The following is a 22,828-nucleotide window of genomic DNA, read 5'->3' on the forward strand; positions in this document are numbered from 1 at the left end:
CTCAACTGGCAGCTTTATTAAATAGTACCCGCAAAACACCAGAGGTATTGTGTGTAGGATGGAGAGAGATACACTTCTGCACATCTTGCCTCCAAAAGCACGTGCTATTTCATGAATATCAGAAGATTGAAAACAAGTAAATTCCTCAATGTCTATGCATTTCTCAAACAGCAAAATGTATTTTCCCATCATATATTGAAAATAATAATCACTTTCACTTCAAAGAGCTCAGACACAGAAATGTAATAGGATTGTTTTATTACAGTTTTCTACTAAATGAATGACATCAAATCTGGAAGCATTTCCACCTTAATACCTTCCTAAAAATGGAAAATACAGAAATGACTTGCTTACTACATCTACCTATCCCATTCTGGTAACTTGAAAGATCAACACTATGAAAATAAAAAGTTCAGATGGTTCACTAATAAATTGTAAAATCTAGACGCTATCAATCTATATAATACCTTTAAAAACAAATTCCATCCAAACCTTTCAGTATTCACCAAAGTCAAACCAGTGACAGTAAATCTGGGTCCATTGTTTCATTTGTAGCAGAGGCTATATTGACCAGCCTTACAGATGGTCCTTGATTCTGTGACACACAAGGGCCAGATATACTCAGTGTCTGCACCTATTACTTTCCACAGGACATAAAACATAAAAGAAAATCAAATCAAAGTTGAAGAAAAAGGAATAATATCTTAAAGGTAAAGTGGATCTAAATACAATCGTATGTCTTTAGCTCGATTCCTCCGTAAAATGACGAGTAGCAAACACTTAAGTAAATCTGTCCCAAAACGTTCCATCTTCTCAATCAGTGTCAGAGGACCCGCTGGAGCTGTCAGACGAGGAAGGTTCACCCTTCTTCTTCTGCTTCTTCTTGTGACGTTCCTTCTTTTCTTTCTTTTCTTTTTTGCCTTTTTTCTTGTGGCTTTTGTGTTTCTTTCTCTTCTTGCTCTCCTCTTCGTCACTCGATGAATAAGACCTACGGAAGATTGCGCCATCCACAGTTATTAAACATACACTACGCATAATTATTTCTCATACATACTGGAGTGAAAAGCATGTGACCGTACCTCTTTCTTTCAGACTTTCTGTCTTTACTTTTCCTCCTCTTGTGTTTAACTTTCCTGGTGTCCTCCTGGGGACCTACAGCAATCAGGACAAATACACAAAACCATTCAGACAAAACACTTGAATAAAAGTGAGAGCAACACAGTTGATGGAAGCCAAGGATTGACAGACAACTAAGCAGGGACTCGGTCATATAACTTTGTTATAACATAGTAACACAGCAGAGCCTGTTATAACAGTGACCAGAGCAGTGCTAAGTAGTCTGTTATAAAATAACTATTGTCGGTTGTACTGTAGACCTTTTTTTTTGTGACCAAACCTTTATACATTTTTTTATTTTCTAGTTTGGGGGGGCCTAATGCACAATATACAAACTCATCTCATTTAAATGGTTAGCTCGCATCACAGAGCCAAAAAGTAACAAATGTAGTAAGTAAAGAGAAAAAGGGGGAAAAAACTATTGCCTCTACCCCCTTCCCCCAATCAACATGTCTCCCTCCAACCAACCATCCCCCGCTCCCCCGCTCCCCCACCCAGAAACCATGTTTTCCACCCCTTCCCACCCCCACAGAAAAATCCTTCCCATACCATCCCTTCCCCATGTGCCTAAAAGCAAAGAAAGATGAAAATAGGTACATATATACTGAGTAGACAAAACATTAAGAACACCTGCTCTTTCTATGACAGACTGACCAGGTGAATCCAGGTGAAAGCTATGATCCCTTATTGATGTCAATTGTTAAATCCACTTCAAATCACTTTAGATGAAAGGAAGGAGACAGGTTCAAGACTGATTTTTGAGCCTTGAGACAATTGAAACATGGATTGTGTGGGTGTGCCATCCAGAGGGTGAATGGACAAGACAAAAGATTTAAGTGTAGTAGGTGCCAGGCGCACCGGTTTGTGTCAAGAACTGACACACTGCTGGGTTTTTCATCCTCAACAGTTTCCCGTTAGTATCAAGAATGGTCCTCCACCCAAAGGACATCCAGCCAACTTGACACAACTGTGGGCAGCATTCGAGTCAACTTTACAGTTGTCACTATGCATTCAGGCAGGTAGCGTTCTCCTGGCATCCACCAAACCCAGATTTGTACGTCGGACTGCCAGATGGTGAAGCGTGACTCATCACTCCAGAGTCCAATGGCGGTGAGCTTTACACCCTCCCGCCGACGCTTGGCAGTGCGCATGGAGATCTTAGGCTTGTGTGCGCAAATGCTCGGCCATGGAAACCCATTTCATGAAGCTCCCGACAAACAGATATTGTGCCGAGGTTGCTTCCAGAGGCAGTTTGGAACTCGGTAGTGAGTGTTGCAACCAAGGACAGACGATTTGTATGCGTACGCGCTTCAGCACTCGGCAGTCCCGTTCTGTGAGCTTGTGGCCTACCACTTCGCAGCTGAGCCGTTGTTGCTCCTAGACGTTTCCACTTCACAATGACAGCACTTACAGTTAACCAGGGCAGCTCTATGGACAGTGCCACAATGAAAGTAACTGAGCCATTCTACTGCCAATGTTTGTCTATGGAGATTGCATGGCTGTGTGCTTGAAAGTATACACCTGTCAGCAACAGGTGTGGCTGAAATACAGAAGCCACTAAATTGAAGGGGTGCCCACATACTTTGTAGATATAGTCTATCAGTGAAGAGGACCTCTTCCAGGGCAATAGGATACACTGTATTTCTCTCCATACTCAGCCAGGGGCTGGAAGAATCACATCTAAACCAATTTAGGATGGGATAAAATGCTAGTGCCTGGAAATACAATTTAAAGTTTGGTACGGATATTCCTACAACGTCTTTCCCTCTTTGTAAGTTTGATCATTTTATCCGGGATCACTTACCTTGCCATATACATTTCGAAACCGCACTATGGATTTTTTCACAATAGCCAGTAGTGGGAGACAAGGGAAGCACTGAACTCCAGAAATTCTGGAGTTATATATTCATTTTGACAATAAGAGTAAGCAACAACACATCTACAACACTGATCCTCAACACGGGGGCCCCTCAGGGGTGCGTGCTTAGTCCCCTCCTGTACTCTCTGTTCACCCACGACTGTGTGGCCAAGCACGACTCCAACACCATCATTAACTTTGCTGACGACACAACAGTGGTAGGCTTGATCACCGACAACGATGAGACAGCCTATAGGGAGGAGGTCAGAGACCTGGCAGTGTGGTGCCAGGACAACAACCTCTCCCTCAACGTGAGCAAGACAAAAAGAGCTGATCGTGGACTACAGGAAAGGAGGGCCGAACACGCCACCATTCACATCGACGGGGCTGTAGTGGAGCGGGTCGAGAGTTAAGTTCCTTGCTGTCCACGTCACCAACAAACTATCATGGTCCAAACACACCAAGCCAGTCGTGAAGAGGGCACGACAACACCTTTTCCCCCTCAGGAGACTGAAAAGATTTGGCATGTGTCCCCAGATCCTCAAAAAGTTCTACAGCTGTACCATCGAGAGCATCCTGACCGGTTGCATCACTGTCCGGTATGGCAACTGCTCGGCATCTGACCGTAAGGCACTACAGAGGGTAGTGCGTACGGTCCAGTACACCACCCAAGTCATAGACTGTTCTCTCCGCTACCACACGGCAAGCGGTACCGGCGCTCCAAGTCTAGGACCAAAAAGCTCCTTAACAGCTTCTACCCCCAATGTCACGTTCTGACCTTAGTTCCTTTTTTATGTCTTTATTTTGGTTTGGTCAGGGCGTGAGTTGGGGTGGGCATTCTATGTTCTATATTCTATGTTTTGTTCTATGTGTTGTATTTCTGTGTTTGGCCTAGTATGGTTCCCAATCAGAGGCAGCTGTCAATCGTTGTCTCTGATTGAGAATCATACTTAGGTAGCCTGTTCCCACCTGTGTTTGTGGGTAGTTGTTTCCTGTTTTTGTGTTTGTTTCACCATTCAGGACTGTTTCGATTTTTGTTGTCATTCACTTTGTTATTTTTGTATTTTTCCCGTGTTCAGTTAATAAATTTAACATGGACACTTACCACGCTGTATTTTGGTCCTCCTCTCCTTCTCCCGACGACTTTCGTTACACCCAAGCCATAAAACTGATGAACCATTAATCAAATGGCCACCCGGACTATTTACATTGACACCCCTCCCCCCCGTTGTTTTGTACACTGCTGCTACTCACTGTTTATTATCCATGCATAGTCACTTTACCCTTACCTACATGTACAAATGACCTCGACTAACCTGTACCCCCGCACATTGACCCCCTGTATATAGCATCGTTATTTCGTGTTACTTTTCATAGAATTTTTTACTTTAGTTTATTTAGTAAATATTTTTTAACTGCATTGTTGGATAAGGGCTTGTAAGTAAACATTTCACTGTAAGGTCTACTACACCTGTTGTATTCGGCGCATGTGACAAATACAAATTTGATTTGAGATATTCTGCGGGTTAAAGAAACCGGGATGTTAGTCCATCTACCGAGGTCGGAATGAATTGATTTGAGCTTTCTGTTAAAGTTTCTGGCAATGGTTTTATCTAAGGAAGGAAATATATCTAAAACCAAATATTTAAAATGGGAAACGATAGTGATTCCATAAGTAGAGATGGCGTCCTCCATCGGGGTCTTGAGAGGCAGTAAGGCAGATTTGGTTAGATGTATTTTACTTGAGATGGAGCTGAATTTGTTTATGTTCTTCAAAGTGTTTGGGAGGGATTTGAAATACACTGTCGAGATAAAGTCGGCTCATAATGAGATGACGTGATCCGTAGAATTTAGAGATATTGGTGTAATTTCTTTAGATTGTCGAATTGCCTGGGCCAGGGGCTCCATAGACAAAAATAGCAGAGGTGAGATGGGATCACGTTGCCTGCAACTTCTAGTTATACTGAATAGAACAAAGCATGTATTGCTTGTTATTACTATGGCTGAGGGATTGTCATTTAGTATTTTAGTCATATTAATGAAATTCGAGCCAAGTCACAAAGATATGACCATTCTAGTCTATCAAAATCTTTTTCTGCATCGAGAGATAAACCAAAGCTCTTTGGGCTGTTCTATGATGAAGCTTGTAAGATATGTAATAGACGACAGATGTTAACCTTAGGATAATATTTGGTCCGGATGTACCAATTTGGGTAAGGTGCAAGACAGGACGAGAGAATTTTGGAAAAAAGTTTCATATCTATGTTTAGCAAATGAGAAGACTGGGTGTCTTACCTTTTTTATATATATATATATATATATATATATATATATATAAATAAAAGGGAAATTAGTGCTGTTCTTACATTCCTTACAAATGAATCTTTGTAAACGACTGTGTTAATCATTTCAAGCAACAGTGGACCTAATTGGTTCCAACATTTTTAATAGAGCTCAGGAGGAATACCATCCCAACCAGGTGATGTGCCTTTATTGATGTTATCTAATGCCCTTTTAAGTTCATGGAAAGAGATTTGGGCTCCCAGCAAGCCCGGCTTCCTCAACTGAGAGAAGATGAGTTCTTAGATCCTTTAAACGGGAATCAATCTGGCTTGCTGTGGATTTACAAATCAGGTGTACAATTCTTTATAGAAACGGGAGATTCTTTAGTTGATTAATTTGGCTTCGGATAGTAATTCACCTGATTCAGATTCAATCGTTGCAATATCCAGTAAATGATCATTACTGCAAAGCTTTTTAGCCAGTAGATGACTGGGTTAATTACCATGGATGTAATGGTTGAGTCTAACTCGATGGATGGCAAATTCAGATAAACGCAGTTGTATTGTTTTTAATAACGCCTTTGATGGCGTCCCATAAAATGTGAGGATCCTCGACTGAATTTTTGTTAATAATTACGAATTCATTCAGTTCAGTTTCAAATTGGTCACAGAAAATTTGGATTTTGTAGTTAGGAAATATTAAAGCGCCATCTTGTGGCTCTTGTAGGAGAATCTGGAATTTGTATCTGGCAGTAGTAAGCATGACGATTAGATACGCTCATATGTCAAATTTCTATTTTCTTGAATAAAGAAAATAAAAGCGTAGGCACGTCATAGTACTAAATCAATTCGGGAGAATGTTTTGTGCCTGTTTGAATAGAAAGTGCACTCTTTTGCTTTAGGGTTATGAGCTCGCCAGGCATCAATGAGGTAGTAATCAGAGAGTACATGATGAGCCTTGGTTGCTTGTGGATTGTAGTTGGTCTCATTAGATTTGTTCCATATGTCCAGAATGGCATTCATGTCTGTACCAATAACCAGTTGGAATTCAGTTCATTCTAACAACATGCTGAGCAGAGATTCCAAAATGTAAAAAAAGTTTTGACCTTTTGAGTCTTTTCCATCCCGACCCAGCTTGTCATTAGACAGATCCTCCTGCTCGTCCTCTGTACTCTCTTCGCTGCTTGTACTGCTTACGTCTAGGACAATGTCTTTCCGGGGGTCCACACGCACAAAGTTACGGCACTCGAACGTCAGGTGGCCCGCTGATAAAATGACCAGAGTACAAAAGTGAGTGAAGAAGGAAAGTACTTTAGAATGAAAGTGTATCTAGCACAGAATGATTATGGCACACTCAGGGGTCAGGGGACAACAACAAACATTCTGGAACTGTATTCACAAGGCTTGAATATGTAGAGTTAGACTAGAGACATAATAAAAGCAATAAAGATGACTTACGGTAACCACATTTCTTGCACCCAGCTCTGATGTTGTCCTTATTGGGACCTGCAAATGAAGTGAAAAATGAAATCATTGTGAAATGGGACAATTTATTGCTTTGTTGAAGTCTCGCAAAAACGTAGGCCTGTATATTCTGATTCCTTCTTATACTGAACATAAATATAAACGCATTATGCAAAAAATGTATAAGACTTTACTGAGTTACAGTTCATATAAGGAAATCAGTCAATTGAAAAAAGTGTATTAGGCACTTATCTTTGGATTTCACATGACTGTTGGTCATAGATACCTTAAAAAAAGGCTAGGGGCATGGATCAGAAAACCAGTCAGTATCTGGTCTGACCACCATTGTCCTCATGCAGCGCAACACATCTCCTTCGCATAGTGTTGATTGTGGCCTGTGGAATGTTGTCCCACTTTTCAATGGCTGTGCGACGTTTCTGGATATTGGCGGGAACTGAAACACTCTGTCGTACACGTCAATCCAGAGCATCCCACACATGCTCAATGGGTGACATGTCTGAGTATGCACAGGCCATGGTAGAACTGCTTCCAGGAATTGTGTACAGATCCATGCTACGTGGGGCCGTGTATTATCATGCTGAAACATGAAGTGATGGCGGCGGATGAATGACACGACAATGGGCCTCAGGATCTCGTCAAAGTATCTCTGTGCATTCAAATTGCCATCGATAAAATGCTAATTGTGTTGTTTGTCCATAGCTTATGCCTGCCCATACCATAACCTCACCATGGAGCACTCTGTTCACAACGTTGACATTAGCAAACCGCTCACCCACACAATGCCATTTACAGGGTCTGCGGTTGTGAGGCTGGTTGGACAGACTACAAATGTATCTAAAACGGTGTCTTATGGTAGAGAAATGAACAATTCTCCGGCAACAGCTTTAGTGTGGGCATTCCTGCAGTCAGCATGCCAACTGCGAGCTCCCTCTAAACTTGAGACATCTGTGGCGTTGTGTGACAAAACTGCACATTTTAGAGTGCCCTTTTATTATCCCCAAAGGTGCACCTATGTAATGATCATACTGTTCAATCTGCTTATGTATTATACCACACCTGTCAGATTGATGGATGACCTTGGCAAAGGAGAAATGCTCACTAACAGTGATGTAAACAAATTTGTGCACACAATTTGAGAGAAATAACCTTTTTGTACGTACAGAACATTTCTGGGATATTTTATATCAGCTCATGGAACACGGGACCAACACTTTACATGTTGCGTTTATATTTTTGTTCAGTGTATATGATTCACATTGAGATAACATAACACAGCTGTTATCAGACGAATGGAGAGACTAAAATGCCATACACAGAATATTATCAAAATAACACTAGCTAGCTATTTAAAACAATGAACACAATCATACCAGCCAATCGGATCATAGTTGCTAGGCTAGCTAACTAGCAGTCCATAAGTTCTGCCAAAAAGGCAACTATAAGATAGTTATAGCTAGCTACCTCCAATTTCCATTAAAATATTAATACCGAGGAGTCTTATGTTAGATCAAACATACCTGGTGCAGCCATTATCACACTTTATTGCAAAAAAACAACAACCTTGTTGCGTTGATAAATTTCGAACCACTTCCCTGTGGGTCCTCTACAAAACAGGTCCGGTAGGAAACATAAAATGGTTAGTGGTAAGTATCATCTTTGGTAAAAATAATTATAATAATTAAACACATTTGGAGCTGATTTGACTGACTACTTGAGAAATAATTCGCTCATACTAATATTTCTGACTCTCTTATTTTTTCAGAAAACTTTCATAATTAAAGTTCTCTCGATATAAATTCGTCAGCCTCCCTTTAGCTAGCTAGCTAAGTCAAAATAACACTAGCTAGCTAGCTACTGTTCTGTATAACGTTTTAGGGGGGCGGGGAGAGGGTTGATCGCAATGTAACACACGGACCAAACCACACATTTTAGGGGTGTATATGGAAATGATAATCCATCAATGTTTTAACAGATGTATATTTACGACATATTTTCATACACATATTTAATAAGTTCATTGATATTTGACATATCACCCTTCAAACAAATATTAGGGAAACTGCTTCCACGCATCGACTTGGTAAATGCCGCTCACACCCCATTGCCTCGAGGTAAACAACGCATTCATGGTTTAACAACATGGCGGTTCAGTGAGCTGTGCGTGCGACACATATAGATATTAATCTCTAATTTGCAGTCTTTGCGAAGTACTTAGTGCTGCATTTTCGGGAAAATATATTTTTTTATACTGCTGAAAAGATAGATAACAGATTTTCGGTGTCGAGTTGTCCGTTAACGTCACCGACAAAATGAGCAACATTTACATTCAAGAGCCTCCAACAAACGGAAAGGTGAGCGCGAGCTTGCATGTCAGGGGTCCTGTAATTAGTTCCTCTGAAGATCACAGTCTGCACGAAGTACAGTAAGCTGGCTAGCTAACGTTCTGCCAAGCAGGCATGTGGCCTTGGTATAAAGTGATATGATATTCTACCTTCTCAGGTTCTGATCAAGACCTCAGCTGGTGACATCGATATTGAGCTGTGGTCCAAAGAGGCACCCAAGGCCGCCAGAAACTTTGTCCAGTTATGCATGGAAGGTAAGGATTGAGTGCCTGATTTATATCTACTAGCAGGTTAAAATGTTAGGTCACTCAACAATACTGATGTACTTATAATGTATACTCAAAATCTTGGTTAACCCAGATCTAAAATCTTGCGGAATTCTGTCCGATTTTGTTTAGTCTGTCCTCAAGAGATTAGTATACTCACCATTTCACATTGCACACCAGCTTATTGTAAATGTGTACTGTTCTCTTCCACAGGCTACTATGATGGAACACCATTCCATAGAGTGGTGCCAGAGTTCATTGTCCAAGGAGGAGATCCCACAGGATCCGGGACGGGGGGAGAGTCCGTCTATGGACGCCCATTCAAGGTTAACTTTCACTGTCTCCATCACCTTATTATCTCGCATCATGGTCACCCAGAAAACGTATAGGCTAGTTATAAACTCAACTTTTCTACATGAAACCTTTGTCAGCTCACCCATTACTATGGTTTCAGACTTCCACTAACAATGAGACAGTGGGGCTGATTCTTGTTTTGCTGTTGGTTCTGTCCCCCGTTCCCAGGATGAGTTCCACTCCAGACTGCGTTTCAATAGACGTGGTCTGGTTGCCATGGCCAACGCAGGGCCCCATGACAACGGCAGCCAGTTCTTCTTCACCCTGGGTCGGGCAGATGAGCTCAACAACAAACACACCATCTTTGGAAAGGTAAAACGCCAAAAGAAGATCAATGCATCTTTATGTCTGGAAAGCTTTTAGTATGCCGCATTTGTCCTGTAAGTTCATCTTCCTTTCCCCAATGCAGGTGACAGGTGACACAGTGTACAACATGCTCAGGTTATCCGAAGTGGAATGTGATCAGGAGGAAAGACCTTTAAATCCACACAAGATACGAACCACTGAGGTATGTATGTCTTGTTATGGGTTTACATCACACAATAATATTTTATCACTTTGACCATTCATTTGTTTTACATGTTTTTCCAATTCTGTACACTCTGTTACTTAAAGTTTTTTTTAATGTCTCCCTGCAGGTGTTACATTCTCCCTTTGATGACATCATTCCACGTGAAAGAAGAAAATCCAAAAAGGATGAAGACAAAAAAGAGGGAAAGAAATCTCAGTCCAAAGCAACAAAGTAAGTGTTTAATTGACTATTATACACACTTTCTCTGCTCCTCAATCTGTTGCTGACTCGAAAGCGTGGTACTGTATTTATGAACAGTCGGACTCTGGACCTATTTATTTTGTCAGGAACTTCAGTCTGTTGTCATTTGGAGAGGAAGCCGAGGAGGAAGAGGAAATGGTAACTCAAGTCAGCCAGGTAATTAGAACATGAGCAGTCTCATTGTTATTCTGCGCTTCAAATCAAACTCGCCATCTTTATGCCATCAGTGTCAATCAGATACATTACACACATTGTTTCTTTTCATCCAGACACTGAAGGGGAAAAGCAAAAGCAGTCATGACCTGCTGAAGGATGATCCGCTGCTGAGCTCTGTCCCAGCGGTCAACAAGTAAACACTAAGATACCGTAGAGACACCATGCTCTGCTGCCTCAACTTATCCTGTTTGGAGAATGAATGAATATATTATTCATGTTTTTCTGAATCTATTTGTCTTGTGTTTGAAGGAAAAAAGCCAAAGGTGGAGCTGGAGAAGCAGCAGAGGTATGCTCTTATTCCTTCATGTGGTCTGTTCAATCAACACACCATGCACCACATTAATAATGCACTCCGTTCCACTTGTTGGGAAGCACCTTTTCTCTTGAGTGTTCTTCATGCCTTCTCTCCTCTCTCTCTCATCTCTCTCTTGTATTCAGGGTGAGGATGATGAGGCTGCGGAGGGGGATGCGAATGGTGACGAAGAGGAGTATGACTCTGACGAGAGGCAGGAAATGAGGGAGAGGATCTCTAAGAAGCTGAAGAAGATGAAGGAGGATGAGAAGAAGAGTACCGAGCCCAGCGAGGAGGACAGAGGAAAGAGGGCCAACCGCAGGTAGATTACACTAAAATGACATTCCATACGGCCACTTTTGCACCTTTTTATTTGGGGAATGTTGTTTCATCTAATAGCGTTGTTTACGTTAATTGTTCGTCAGTGTTCTGAGTTTAGGCCCCTTTTTGTCTTTACCACAACATCTCTGATTAGAAATCTGACTTGGTGTCCAACAGGTGGCGGTAGCGTACAAGAGAAAGTGATGTCAAATCAGTGGTACAGTAGTTGTAATTCTTTAGACTCTGCCATGGGGAGGCGATGTAGCACTGCATGGACAAGGGAGCTCAGTCTGTCTATGCACTGGATATACTACTGCTTTAAAAGCCCCAACTCAATGTCCAGCTAGTTGACAGGTTGGTTCAGTTCACAAGGAAATCCGTGATAAAAGAGACAGAGCTTTTCGTTCAATCTGTTCTGATAGGTTTTCAAAGTTATCTTGTGATAACCGTGATGATGCAGTATGACTGAACATACCAAAGGACCTCGTCGTAGCGATAGAGCAGTGTGATTCAGCGGCTTTGAAGTAATGGCCATTAATCCTATGGACTGGCTATATCGTAGGCTACATACCAACACTGAAAACTCAACAATGACTCCTTACTCCTCGCTCACTACTGTAGCTAAGTACAGTGTTAACAAGTGACAAGATAATTACAATGGCAAACGCCATCTCTGATTAAACACTGATTGTTGTAAAATACATTTTTATGGCAATTACTTTTGGTGACCATGAATGAATGAATGAATCAGAGGGTCGGAGGTACTTATGCCTAGGTGATTCCTCATGAAAATATAACAAAAAATATCATGATTCTTTACATTTTCAAGAAATGTAATCCATAGAAGAGTCCTTTGGAGGAAGGATTGTTGACATATATTTGACATTTGTATCTATAGCATAATTGTGGAAAAATGTATTGAAGCTGGTATATTTGTGACATGTTGGCATTACTCAGGCCTCCTTTTAAAGCTGCAATATGTAACATAGAAATGTGTGTTATAGATCTGCCATTCTCGTTGAAAACAGGTCTAAGAAGCAGTGAATCTGTTTTATGTGTGCTATTTCTATGCTTCCCATTCTTAAGTTTAAGTTTTATGTCTTTTACCTACGGTTTTGAACACCAGCTGAAAGTACAATATTGTTGGTTATGGAAATGATATTTCACAGCTTTTTAGATGGTACAATGATTATCTACATTATACTTGCTTGTTTTGTCACAAAAATAAAATTAAGCGAACTGTTAGAATTTTTACAACCAGGAAATGGCATAGTGATTTCTGCAAAGTGCATCTTTTACGATTCCATAATGTTTTGTCTGCAGGTGCTACAAAGCAAACATTGGTGTCATATGAAGCTTTACCTCTTGCTCTGTAATATGCGTAGCATTTTCATTTCAATAACAATTTTCTTACATGTATTAATTCATATTGAGAAATATTCACATGCATATTGAACATATACCATGAGCAATTTAGACATGCCATTAGAGATTTAGAGAAAAAATGCAATATATTGTTGAACATAAAAGACTCTATTGGCATATCGAAGTTCCAGTGAGGGATCTCTGCTAGTTTTAAAGATGTGGCCCATTTTTATACAGAGAAATTGGCATAGTAGGAAATGTAACCAATCCCAGCCCTCCTTTTACTTGTGTCATAGCACATCCTGTATCACCAGCAGAGGATGATCATTTTGACATTCACGCAGTTGTTAATGCTTACATATTGGATCGTAACTCTAAAAGTAGAAGAGATCCCACTGTGGAATGTTGATATGCCCGTGGAGTATATTATGTTCAACAATGTATATAAAAAATAAAATAAAAATAATCCCAAATCTAAGATTTGGTGTTTTCGATTCATATTTGTTTTTCAATATTCATAAATGCATGTAAGAAAATTGTTATTGAAGTCTAAATGCTACTCCTATTACAGTAAAGCTTCATATGACACCAATGTTTGCTTTGTAGCACCTACAGATTGAACATTTACATTTAAGTCATTTAGCAGACGCTCTTATCCAGAGCGACTTACAAATTGGACATCATGGAATGTTTAAAGGAGGCCTGGGTAAGGGCAACATGTCACAAAACTTCAATTCATTCTTTCTCAATTAGGCTTTAAGATACAAATGCCAAATATGTCAACATTCCTTCCTCCAAAGGACCATTCTATGAATTACATTTTGTGAAAATCCCCCAAATCATGGTATTTTTTGTTGTTGTTCTAGTCTCATGAGGAATCACCATGCTATGGTGTTGATGAGGACTAGTGACACCCTCTCAACCAAGCAGAACCCCCTCACTGCTAACACACACTCGCCCCGGGCCACTGGCCCCACATCAATGAACTCAGCCTGTCCACTGCAGCCAGGTCCCGCTAGGTGGAAGAGAAATGCTGTCACCCGCACCACATGCCTTACTCCACTGTAGGAGAGGCAAACATCAGTCTGCCAACACTGTGAGAGAGAGCAAGCAAACAGGGCTGAAAGAGAGTCAGACAGACAGACCGAGCCGGGCAGAGAAAACGGCTGTGACAGTTTTTGTAACATCAAGGTTGTTGTCCAAAATCAGTTACTGGTGTAGGAAACATAGTGTTTTTAAAAGCATGTGACATGTTTGTCTCAATGCCACTGCTGATTACCACACAGAACCAGCCTTATCATAAACTGTTATCTAGCATTGTGTTGTGTTACCTCTCAATTACCCAATGGGATAAGGACTCGGCCCCGGCCCAGCCAGTCAGCTGTGTGTGTGTGTGTGTGTGTGTGTGTGTGTGCGCTCGTGCGTGTGTGCATGTGACTGACAGGTAGGCCGATGCAGACAGACTGTAGTATATTAAACACAAGCGTAGATTGTTTGGCTGTAGGCCTGTACCCCAGCACCGTGGTTTGTGTTGGCACTGAGTCAAAGAGAAGGCTGGTAGGTAGAGTACAGTGTTGGGCCGGGACAAAGGGGGCATTGTTGAAGAATCTCTCCTCTCTGTCTCTCTCTCTCTCTTTCTTTCCTCCTTTCTCTCTGAGATATTGTTTCAGACCACAAGAGTGTATTTTTATTGTTTGGCCCGCTGAGTAATTCTTTTATGCTCAACTGCAGGGGATAAAACTGAAGGATGGTCGTGGGTGCTATCCAGCAGGCCTCAGGTGGAGACGTTAAAAGTCAAGTTTGAGACGACCGCGAAAATTAGGAATCTCACGGAAAAATATTTTTCACATCTACACAAAACTTCTTTACCATATTGCCAGGCAATTGTTTCCCGTTGTTGCCAAACGACCAGACAACATTCCATTTTCCTCAGCATCAAGTGACGTAATCAGTCTGAGGTGTTTTCAGGAGAGATCTAAAATCATAATGTATATTTACTATGACAGGATGGGAATTGAAGAGGGAACTGTAATTTGGTCCCGTCCATTAAAGGAGAGGGTAATAAACCTGGAAATCTCTAGAAATACTCAGACTGTTTGGTTGGGTGCGGACAGTTTTTACAACACCGGTATATACTTACCACATCATTATCCATTATTGTATATCAACCCCATGATACAGCTATATATAGCTATATATCAATCCCTCTCACCTCCACAGCATTCACCAGAGAGAGATCTGAGCTCAACACCTCGTCACCATTCCTATTGATTAAATCCGGTCTCTATATGAAGTGCCTGGGGCCTCTTTGCGGGAGTTCATAAAAAAAAAAAATATATATATATATATATTGAAGTGAGTCCCAAAAGCAGTGCATGTGGTAGCCGACTAGCCGCCACTTTTGTTAAACCCGACGGGGCATGACTGGGGAAGCAAAACGCTTCCATATGGCTCTGGGACACAGCCTTAGTTGACTGGCTCTGCCAACAAGACCCTGGCTCTCTCTTGCGCTCTTTCTTTCTCTTCTCTTTCTCTCAAGCGTGCACTCTCTCTGCCTTTCTCTCTCTCTCTATTTACACTGAGTCTACCAAAAATTAGGAACACCTTCCTAATATTGAGTTGCACCCCCCCATTTTGTCCTCAGAATAGCCTCATTTCGTCAGGGCATGGACTCTACAAGGTATCGAAAGCGTTCCACAGGGATGCTGGCCCATGTTGACTCCAATGCTTCCCACAGTTGTGTCAAGTTGGCTGGATGTCCTTTGTGTGGTGGACCATTCTTGATACACACAGGGAACTGTTGGGCGGGAAAAACCCAGCAGCGTTGTTGCAGTTCTTGACACAAACCGGTGCGCCTGGCACCTACTCAAAGGCACTTAAATCTTTTGTCTTGCCCATTCACCCTCTGAATGGCACATATACACAATCCATGTTTTAAAGAAGGCTTAAAAATCCTTCTTTAACAAGCCTCCTCCCCTTCATCTGTACTGATTGAATTGGATTTAACAAGTGACATCTATAAGGAATCATAGCTTTCACCTGGATTCAGCTTTTCAGTCTGTCATGGAAAGAGCAGATGCTCTTCATCTTTTGTATACTCAGTGTATATCTCTATCTATCTCTCCCCGTCTTTCCCCTCTTCTCACTACCTGGTCGTTCTTGAGAGATTAGCCCTGAATTCAACCCTGAATCAGGAAGAAACGACTCATGTCAGGCCCAACGTTTAACTTGTTTCTATGTACTCTGTTACTAGAGAATAACCATGACCAGTCTTTTTCCAATCTTAATCATGTTTTAACTGAGAAATATCTTTGTTTGGGCCTTTTTAAGGTCTAGGCCTGTCAGCCAGTCCAGGGGGTGGTCTGTCTCAGTGTGTGTGAAGAAAAGTCTGTAATGACTGTTGATCTTTAACAGATTGAGATGTGGCCTTTTCCTGACTGACTAGGTGACTGAAGACCTGGTCACCACGACGACCCAGTACCTCTCCTGGAGGAGGGTTGGCCAGACCGTTGTTGTTTCACTAGACGTTCCTTCAGCAGACAATGGAACTCGCAATTAACTGGGACAACAGACACCAATTATCTAAGCCCAAGTGGCCTTACCCTGGACACCAAACGCACACACACACAAGTGACACGGTGTGGCTAATTGGCTACACCTGTTTGTTGTGATTGGTCGTAACCCAGGGGTCTCTCAGAGAAAGGTAATGGGAATCAGGAAGCACTGGACTCTAGTGGAGAACCGCTGTAGATAATCCAGTTCCTGGCAGCAAGGTCCTGTGTGTTTTGGAACTGCCAGGTCTACACATCTCTGCTGGCCCGACCTTGCATGTCTATCCAGCACGGAGCACTCTCTCTGACTCTCTGTCTTTCTCTCGCTCTCTTCTCTTGCTTTCTCTGTCTTTCTCTCTCTGTCTCTCTCTTCCTTCTTTCTCCATCTGTCTGTCTGTCTCTCTCTCGGGAAACAGATCTGTGTGTTTAGGACTCTTTATGTGTTTGATGGGCTGAATGGAATGAGGAACCTGTGGGGAATTTAGCCTACTTGGTAGGAGAGGGATACACACATTGCTTCTCTCCTTCTCTGCACAGTCATGCAGATTCTTGTCTGTGCTGCTGCTGGTGCTGTGGTCAGATTCCTCCTCACCGTCCTGCTTGGCTTTGAACCAAGCCGAAGCTCGAATCCACTATATGGTGCTTGCCTACGGAGCAGCAAGGGGAACTGCCCCTCCCTACCTTCAGGCTATGCTCAAACCATACTCCCCAACCCGAGCACTCCGTTCTGCCACCTCTTGGCCGGCCAACCCCTACTGGGGGGTCAGCTCCCGCTCAGGCCAGTCAAAGCTTTTCTCTGTCCTGGGACCCCAATGGTGGATAGAGCTTTCCCCTGACACTAGGACAGCAGAGTCCCTGCCCGTGTTAAGGAGGTGTCTGAAGCCTTAACTTTTCAAAGATTTTTTATTTTTTAAGACATATTATGTACTTACTATGATATGTGGTTGTCCCACCTAGCTATCTGAAGATTAATGCACTAACTGTAAGTCGCTCTGGATAAGAGTGTCTGCCGAACAAGAGTGTCTGCCGAACAAGAGTGTCTGCCGAACAAGAGTGTCTGCCGAACAAGCGTGTCTGCTGAATAACTCAAATGTAAAGGTTTAGATATTGTTGTAATCCTACTGTCTGTCATCCCAATCTCTATGGTATACCAGAGGCCTGGTTTTGACTGCTGCTCCGAGGGATTGGAATCCCTCCCTTTCTCTGTCTGTCTGAGCTGAGGGTTCCTCTTGGGAGCTGGCGGGGTTAAAGAGAGAGAGCGAGCGGCTGACTGGGCCGTAGCCAGTCACTTTGTGTGCTTTCTTTATGAAAAGTAAATCATCCACAGCACCCTGGGTTTCGCTTATTTGAATTGTCCGAATGAGCGACAATCGCTGGCAGCCCCTGAGAGGCCGAAAGCCGCCTGGCCCAGCAGAGAGGAATGACGAAAACCTGTTCCTACTTCAATCTGCTCAGAAAAGAGGAGAGGGAGGACGTTTAATGTAGATAGGCTAGTCCTAGACATGCGTCTCTCTCTCTCTCTTCTCTGTCTCTCTCTCTCTTTCCCCTCCTTCTCCTTCGTGTTGTGGGATGACAGTCCCAGTCCTTCCCTGCTGGCAGGTGGGGAGGTGCTGCTGAATGGCTGGCATTGTGCTCCGGTTGGGAAGGAGGGTTGAAGGAGGTGGAGTGGAGTGGAGGGGATGGATGGATGTCTCTTGACTCCCCCACCCCCCCCCCCCGGCTGATAGATCTGAAGGAGGGAGGGAGTCAGAGAGAGAGAGGGCACACTCTGGCATCTCGTCAAAGCCTGGTCTCATTAACACAGAGTGTGTGAGAGAGAGGCTGGGATGGTCCTGCTAACAGAAGGCCACTGTATTCACTACTGTGTTATTTTTCATCTGGCTAAATGAATACCCACGGAGACCTCCCCTTGGGCTGGTTGAAACTAGTGCTCACCTTGTGGTGTTTCTGTTATTTTTAACTGTACGGCTCTGCTCTGGCTCATTCTCATTTGTTAGCAGGTCTGTTTTGGAGGCCTTTTGTGACAGCTTGCCACTTCTTGAAATCTGATTTTGCGTATTTACTCCGGCTATATACGCTTTTATATATATAACCTATATGCAGGCAACAGGACCGTAGCCAGGGTCTGAGTTTCAGTGAGGTCCGATGGGAGCCTCACATTGGTAGCGTTATCACGTTGGTTGCTGTATCTTCAGCCACCTCGGTCCATCTACAAACACATAGCCTGTTAGCTATACGATTAGCCGCTTCACATTAACTCAGCACTGTCATTTTAAAAACGATCATTTAATACGTACAGAGGGATCTGTCAGCAGGAAAAGTATTTTATTAACCCCCTAAGGTCGAAGTCCGCGCCCCAGTGGAAATCTAATTGGCATAATAAAAGAAATCCCCGTAAAAATGTTGTTTTGCTTTGCATGCGTGTCAGTCCACCGCATCCGCCTATGTCTCACTTCCGGCATCTACGGTGGAAGGTGACAGAGCTAGAGCGGTGTTTGTCAGACCATGAGACATCCCGAAAATCGGTCTTCTCACAAAATCGTCTGTAGCGTCCGAACGGTTTGGCCTGCACACTATTATGACTCTATGGAAAGATGAGATTCTCACGAAGACGATGGTGTTCTCCGTTCTGCTCTTCGACCCCCACAAGCGTCTTGGGACTTGTCTGAAGTCTGTACAGCCGATCTGCCAACTTCTGTCTGTTAGCGTCCCAACAGTTTGGGCTACACACTAATATGACCCCTCTGTGGAAAGGTGAGACACTCACGTGCACGTACATCTCTAGGCCTCACAAGACTCCTCTGAAGGTCCCCCGGTACCAGTGGGAAAAAATGAATGGAAGTATAATGTTTACAGTATGGAGACTGTTTCGTGCCAAAAATAAGGGGTTAAATAAATGTAAAATCAGTCAGATATAGGACAGACACTTTACAACAAACTTCTTTTTGAAAAAAAAGAATTTGGGGGGGGGACTATCTGTTGTTCCATGAAGTGAATCTGTTATTCAATGCATTTGAATGGGCTAATAGCAGTAACGCCAAAAATAAATGTTCATCAAATAATTTTTTCATTAACAAAAGGTATACTTCAAGGGGTGTTAATTCAAAATCAAGGAGCAAAATTATCCTTGGTATGACCTTCTTAAAACAATTCCATATAGTTTCGTAGAACCCTCCCCACGCTTAGACAGGGCTTAGACTCTAATTTAACAAAAGGTAAACAAATACGTTTGCTTTGCATGACTTTTGTTGTTGTTGCAGTTTAACTAAGTTCCTGCATTTCTACACATTTTGTCATGGATTAGGGAGTAATTTTTGCTATTTTAAAAATGGATTTACTGCAATTCTACACATTCTGCCATGACTTAGGGCATGTTAATATGATATCTGAGTGAGCGTGACAAACAAAATCAATGGGGGCCCCTTGGAGGTTAGAGCCCCTGGGCACGTGCGTTGACTGCCCGGTCGGTAATTCGGCCATGATTACAAGTTTAGATAGCTGGCTAGTCTAATTTAACAATCTAAAAAAATCTTAACTGACATGGGCTAATTGAGTGACTGTCAGTGAATGACAAATAGCTGCTGATGCACAACCATGTTTCTAAATTGCACCTTGTGTATTCTACTATTCTAACTTTTTGGGGGGGGTCCTCATATGTAGCTACGGCCCTGATAAAAGTTACCGCCAAAATAAAGCAAGCACCGACATAGTGTCTGGATCTCTATTGGAGGGATGTGACACCATTCTTCCACGAGAAATTCCATAATTTGGTGGTTTGTTGATGGTGGTGAAAAAACGCTGTCTCAGGCACCGCCCCATAGGTGTTAAACTAGGTTGAGATCTGGTGACGGAGACACACAGGCAGCTCATTTCTGACCTTTTTTCCCACATCAGATCTTTTTCACGTCAAATCTTTTTCAGAGCTGATCTGATTGGTCAAAAGACCATTAGTGATAAAAAGATCAGAATTGGACTGCCTGTGTAAACACACACACCAGTTAGCCTGGCGGGTAGGCGCATTGGGCCAGTAACCCAAAGGTAGCTGGATCGAATCCCAGAGCTGACAAGGTAAAAAATCTTTTGTTCTGCCCCTGAGCAAGGCAGTTAACCCCAAGTTAAGTCCCTGGGCGCCGATGAGGTGGATGCCGATGAAGTCAGAGGGGTTTGGTTAAATGTGGAAGACACATTCAGTGGTGTCCCCCTTTACCTTACCCTTTAAACCCCCTATGCTCCTTTGAGACCTCTGAGATCTCTTATTCTAGCTGTGTGGAAGCACCTGCTTTCAATATACTTTGTGTTCGCTCAAGTGTTTCCTTTATTTTGGCAGTTGCGTTTATGAGGCTATAGTATAGGCTAAGAAGTTTTACATTTATTTCTACTTCTCATAAAATAATATAGAATTAATTTCAAGTTTTATTACACTCACATAGCAGTCAATACAAACTGAAATTCATGAGTGTTAACCACAAATTTGAAGAAAAGAAGTCTCCAACGATCTTAACTCAAAGTGACTCATTAATCAAAGGACAGAAGTACGGGTGACCTCTTTTACCGATACGTTCTTGACTTAGGTACTGTCAGTTGGTTTTGGCTACGGGTGTTCCTTCCTTGTTTCAGTCAGGGGAACGTTAAGGAGGCTGACAGCGAATTCAGTGCATAGCTGTGTCCTTCTTCCGTGAAGCCGTGTTAGGGACAGGGTCAGTATTGCCTCTTTGTAACTGGAGTATCCTCTGGGCACTTTTATCTTATGACTCTCAATGCAGGTGGCTGTCACATGAGAACAAATTCTTATTTTCAATTACGGCCTAGGAACAGTGGGTTAACTGCCTTGTTCAGGGGCAGAACGACAGATTTTTACCTTGTCAGCTCGGGGATTCAATCTTGCAACCTTTTGGATACTAGTCCGACACTCTAACAACTAGGCTACCTGCCGCACCATGAACACTTTTATTTTAACTTAATATAATACATAAATATAAAATATACCCTGACTGCTTACTCTGAACGCTAGAGAAGTGACACAATTTCAGGCACCTCATTGATTACATGCAACGCAGGACAAGCTAGTTAAACTAGTAATATCATCAACCATGTGTAGTTAACTAGTGATTATGTTATTTTTTTTATAAGATACGTTTAATGCTAGCTAGCAACTTACCTTGGCTCCTTGCTGCCTGCACTCGCGCAACAGGTGGTCAGCCTGCCACACAGTCTCCTGGTGGATTGCAATATAATCGGCGTCCAATAATGCAGATTACCGATTGTTATGAAAATTTGAAATCGGCCCTAATTAAATCGGCCATTCCGATTAATCGGTCGACCTCTAATGGTTATATTAGGTAAGAGCAATGGTGCAGCACTGATAAAAATGATATTATTTTATAATGAATGCGCTTTCTCCCGCGTTGGATAGCGGTCGCTGTTCGCGATTCTGAAACGCATCAGTACGCTATTGAATCGGTGCCTTTTCCTAGACCATGTTGAAATGTGCATAATAGCGAAGTTAACCAGCATATTGGTGTTGAGAACAATGCGGCGGAGGCAGCGGCAGAATGAAGAGAGGAGAAAACAGCCCTTGCCTTAATTGTCTAAGAAAAGTAAGGAGAGAGGAAACCCCAACTTAATTAGGTCTATAATCAACAGCCTAACTGTTAAATGTGCCTTTCTTTATAAATCATCAATGTAAATCTACAGAACTAAGACAGATCCTGCTTCTGTTGCCTGTTTGAGTGTTTGTTTAATAGCCTACTGATTCCGTGAGCACCAAGCCTCACGCAACCACAGCACAACATGTCGGATAAACAATTTCACAAATTCAGCTGTTTTTAATCTTTGCTATACTGTAATAAAGGCTTTAATCTTTTGTTTGTTAGCACAGCCGCTCTGGTATTATTTGTAATTTATTAGTGTTATTTAGCCTGTTCCAAATTGTCATGTCATATATATATATATATATATATATATATATATATATATATAATAAAAACCCTCCTTTTTCTTGATCTCCTTCATATTGTTATGATCATCGTTATAATAATAAGAAATGTCATTATCATTAGTAGGCTTTGAGTAGCAGCCTTATATAACCACCATCGAGCTGTAGGTCTAAGAGAACATCCTGTTTAGTCTTAATACTGTGACTTACTTAAGCCTACAGTATATTTCAATAGTTATATAGGCTACTGTATCAATCGTTCATTTGTTCATGTCATCATCACACACCGTAGGAGACATTCAGGCATTGAAATGCAATCCAGCATTTTAGTTTAAAAAATAAATTAACTAAGCAAACCTTGAATAATTTGCGTAAATAATAGGCTAAATAAACCGCTCCATTTCGGATGTTTCATTCACAAATATATAAGGCTTTACAAAAAAAAACATTACAACAGACTTTCTGGTAAGCTTATGATTTATTTTGTTTACATTGTTCCAAACGGTCAGAAAAATTATATTGAAATCAAACAGCACCTGTTTGGCACACACAATATGCACGCAGGGCTTGCTCCTTACCTTATTTTTCTTGATCTCCATTATTTTCCCTTTACCTCCTGAGAAGCCAGTAAACATTCCCCCATTTCAAGTTCATTTGTCACGTCTGCTGCATC

General features: G+C 42.0%; 2 protein-coding genes across 2 annotated transcripts in view; one reads left to right on the forward strand and one right to left on the reverse strand.

Moving 5' to 3' along the window:
* Nucleotides 1–241: 241 nt before the first annotated feature.
* Nucleotides 242–8,619, reverse strand: srek1ip1 (SREK1-interacting protein 1). The gene is made up of 5 exons (XM_071350008.1): nt 8,259–8,619; nt 6,715–6,762; nt 6,363–6,521; nt 1,080–1,152; nt 242–988 (listed from the first exon to the last, which is right to left on the reverse strand). The coding sequence occupies exons 1-5, from the start codon at nt 8,269–8,271 to the stop codon at nt 814–816; spliced, it is 468 nt and encodes a 155-aa protein (XP_071206109.1). The 5' UTR covers nt 8,272–8,619; the 3' UTR covers nt 242–813.
* A 199-nt stretch (nt 8,620–8,818) lies between these two features.
* The window catches only part of LOC139543690 (spliceosome-associated protein CWC27 homolog), a 48,999-nt gene continuing 34,989 nt past the window's right edge, over nt 8,819–22,828 (forward strand). Inside the window, exons 1-10 of the mRNA XM_071350007.1 lie at nt 8,819–9,092; nt 9,241–9,337; nt 9,563–9,675; nt 9,872–10,015; nt 10,113–10,211; nt 10,342–10,445; nt 10,562–10,631; nt 10,745–10,824; nt 10,941–10,977; nt 11,130–11,305. Of these exons, the coding sequence (XP_071206108.1) occupies nt 9,051–9,092; nt 9,241–9,337; nt 9,563–9,675; nt 9,872–10,015; nt 10,113–10,211; nt 10,342–10,445; nt 10,562–10,631; nt 10,745–10,824; nt 10,941–10,977; nt 11,130–11,305 (962 nt within the window). The 5' untranslated portion in view covers nt 8,819–9,050. The remainder of the gene's footprint in view (nt 9,093–9,240; nt 9,338–9,562; nt 9,676–9,871; nt 10,016–10,112; nt 10,212–10,341; nt 10,446–10,561; nt 10,632–10,744; nt 10,825–10,940; nt 10,978–11,129; nt 11,306–22,828) is intronic.

The sequence above is a fragment of the Salvelinus alpinus genome, chromosome 18 (genome assembly GCF_045679555.1).
Source record: "Salvelinus alpinus chromosome 18, SLU_Salpinus.1, whole genome shotgun sequence".
Classification (NCBI taxonomy): domain Eukaryota; kingdom Metazoa; phylum Chordata; class Actinopteri; order Salmoniformes; family Salmonidae; genus Salvelinus; species Salvelinus alpinus.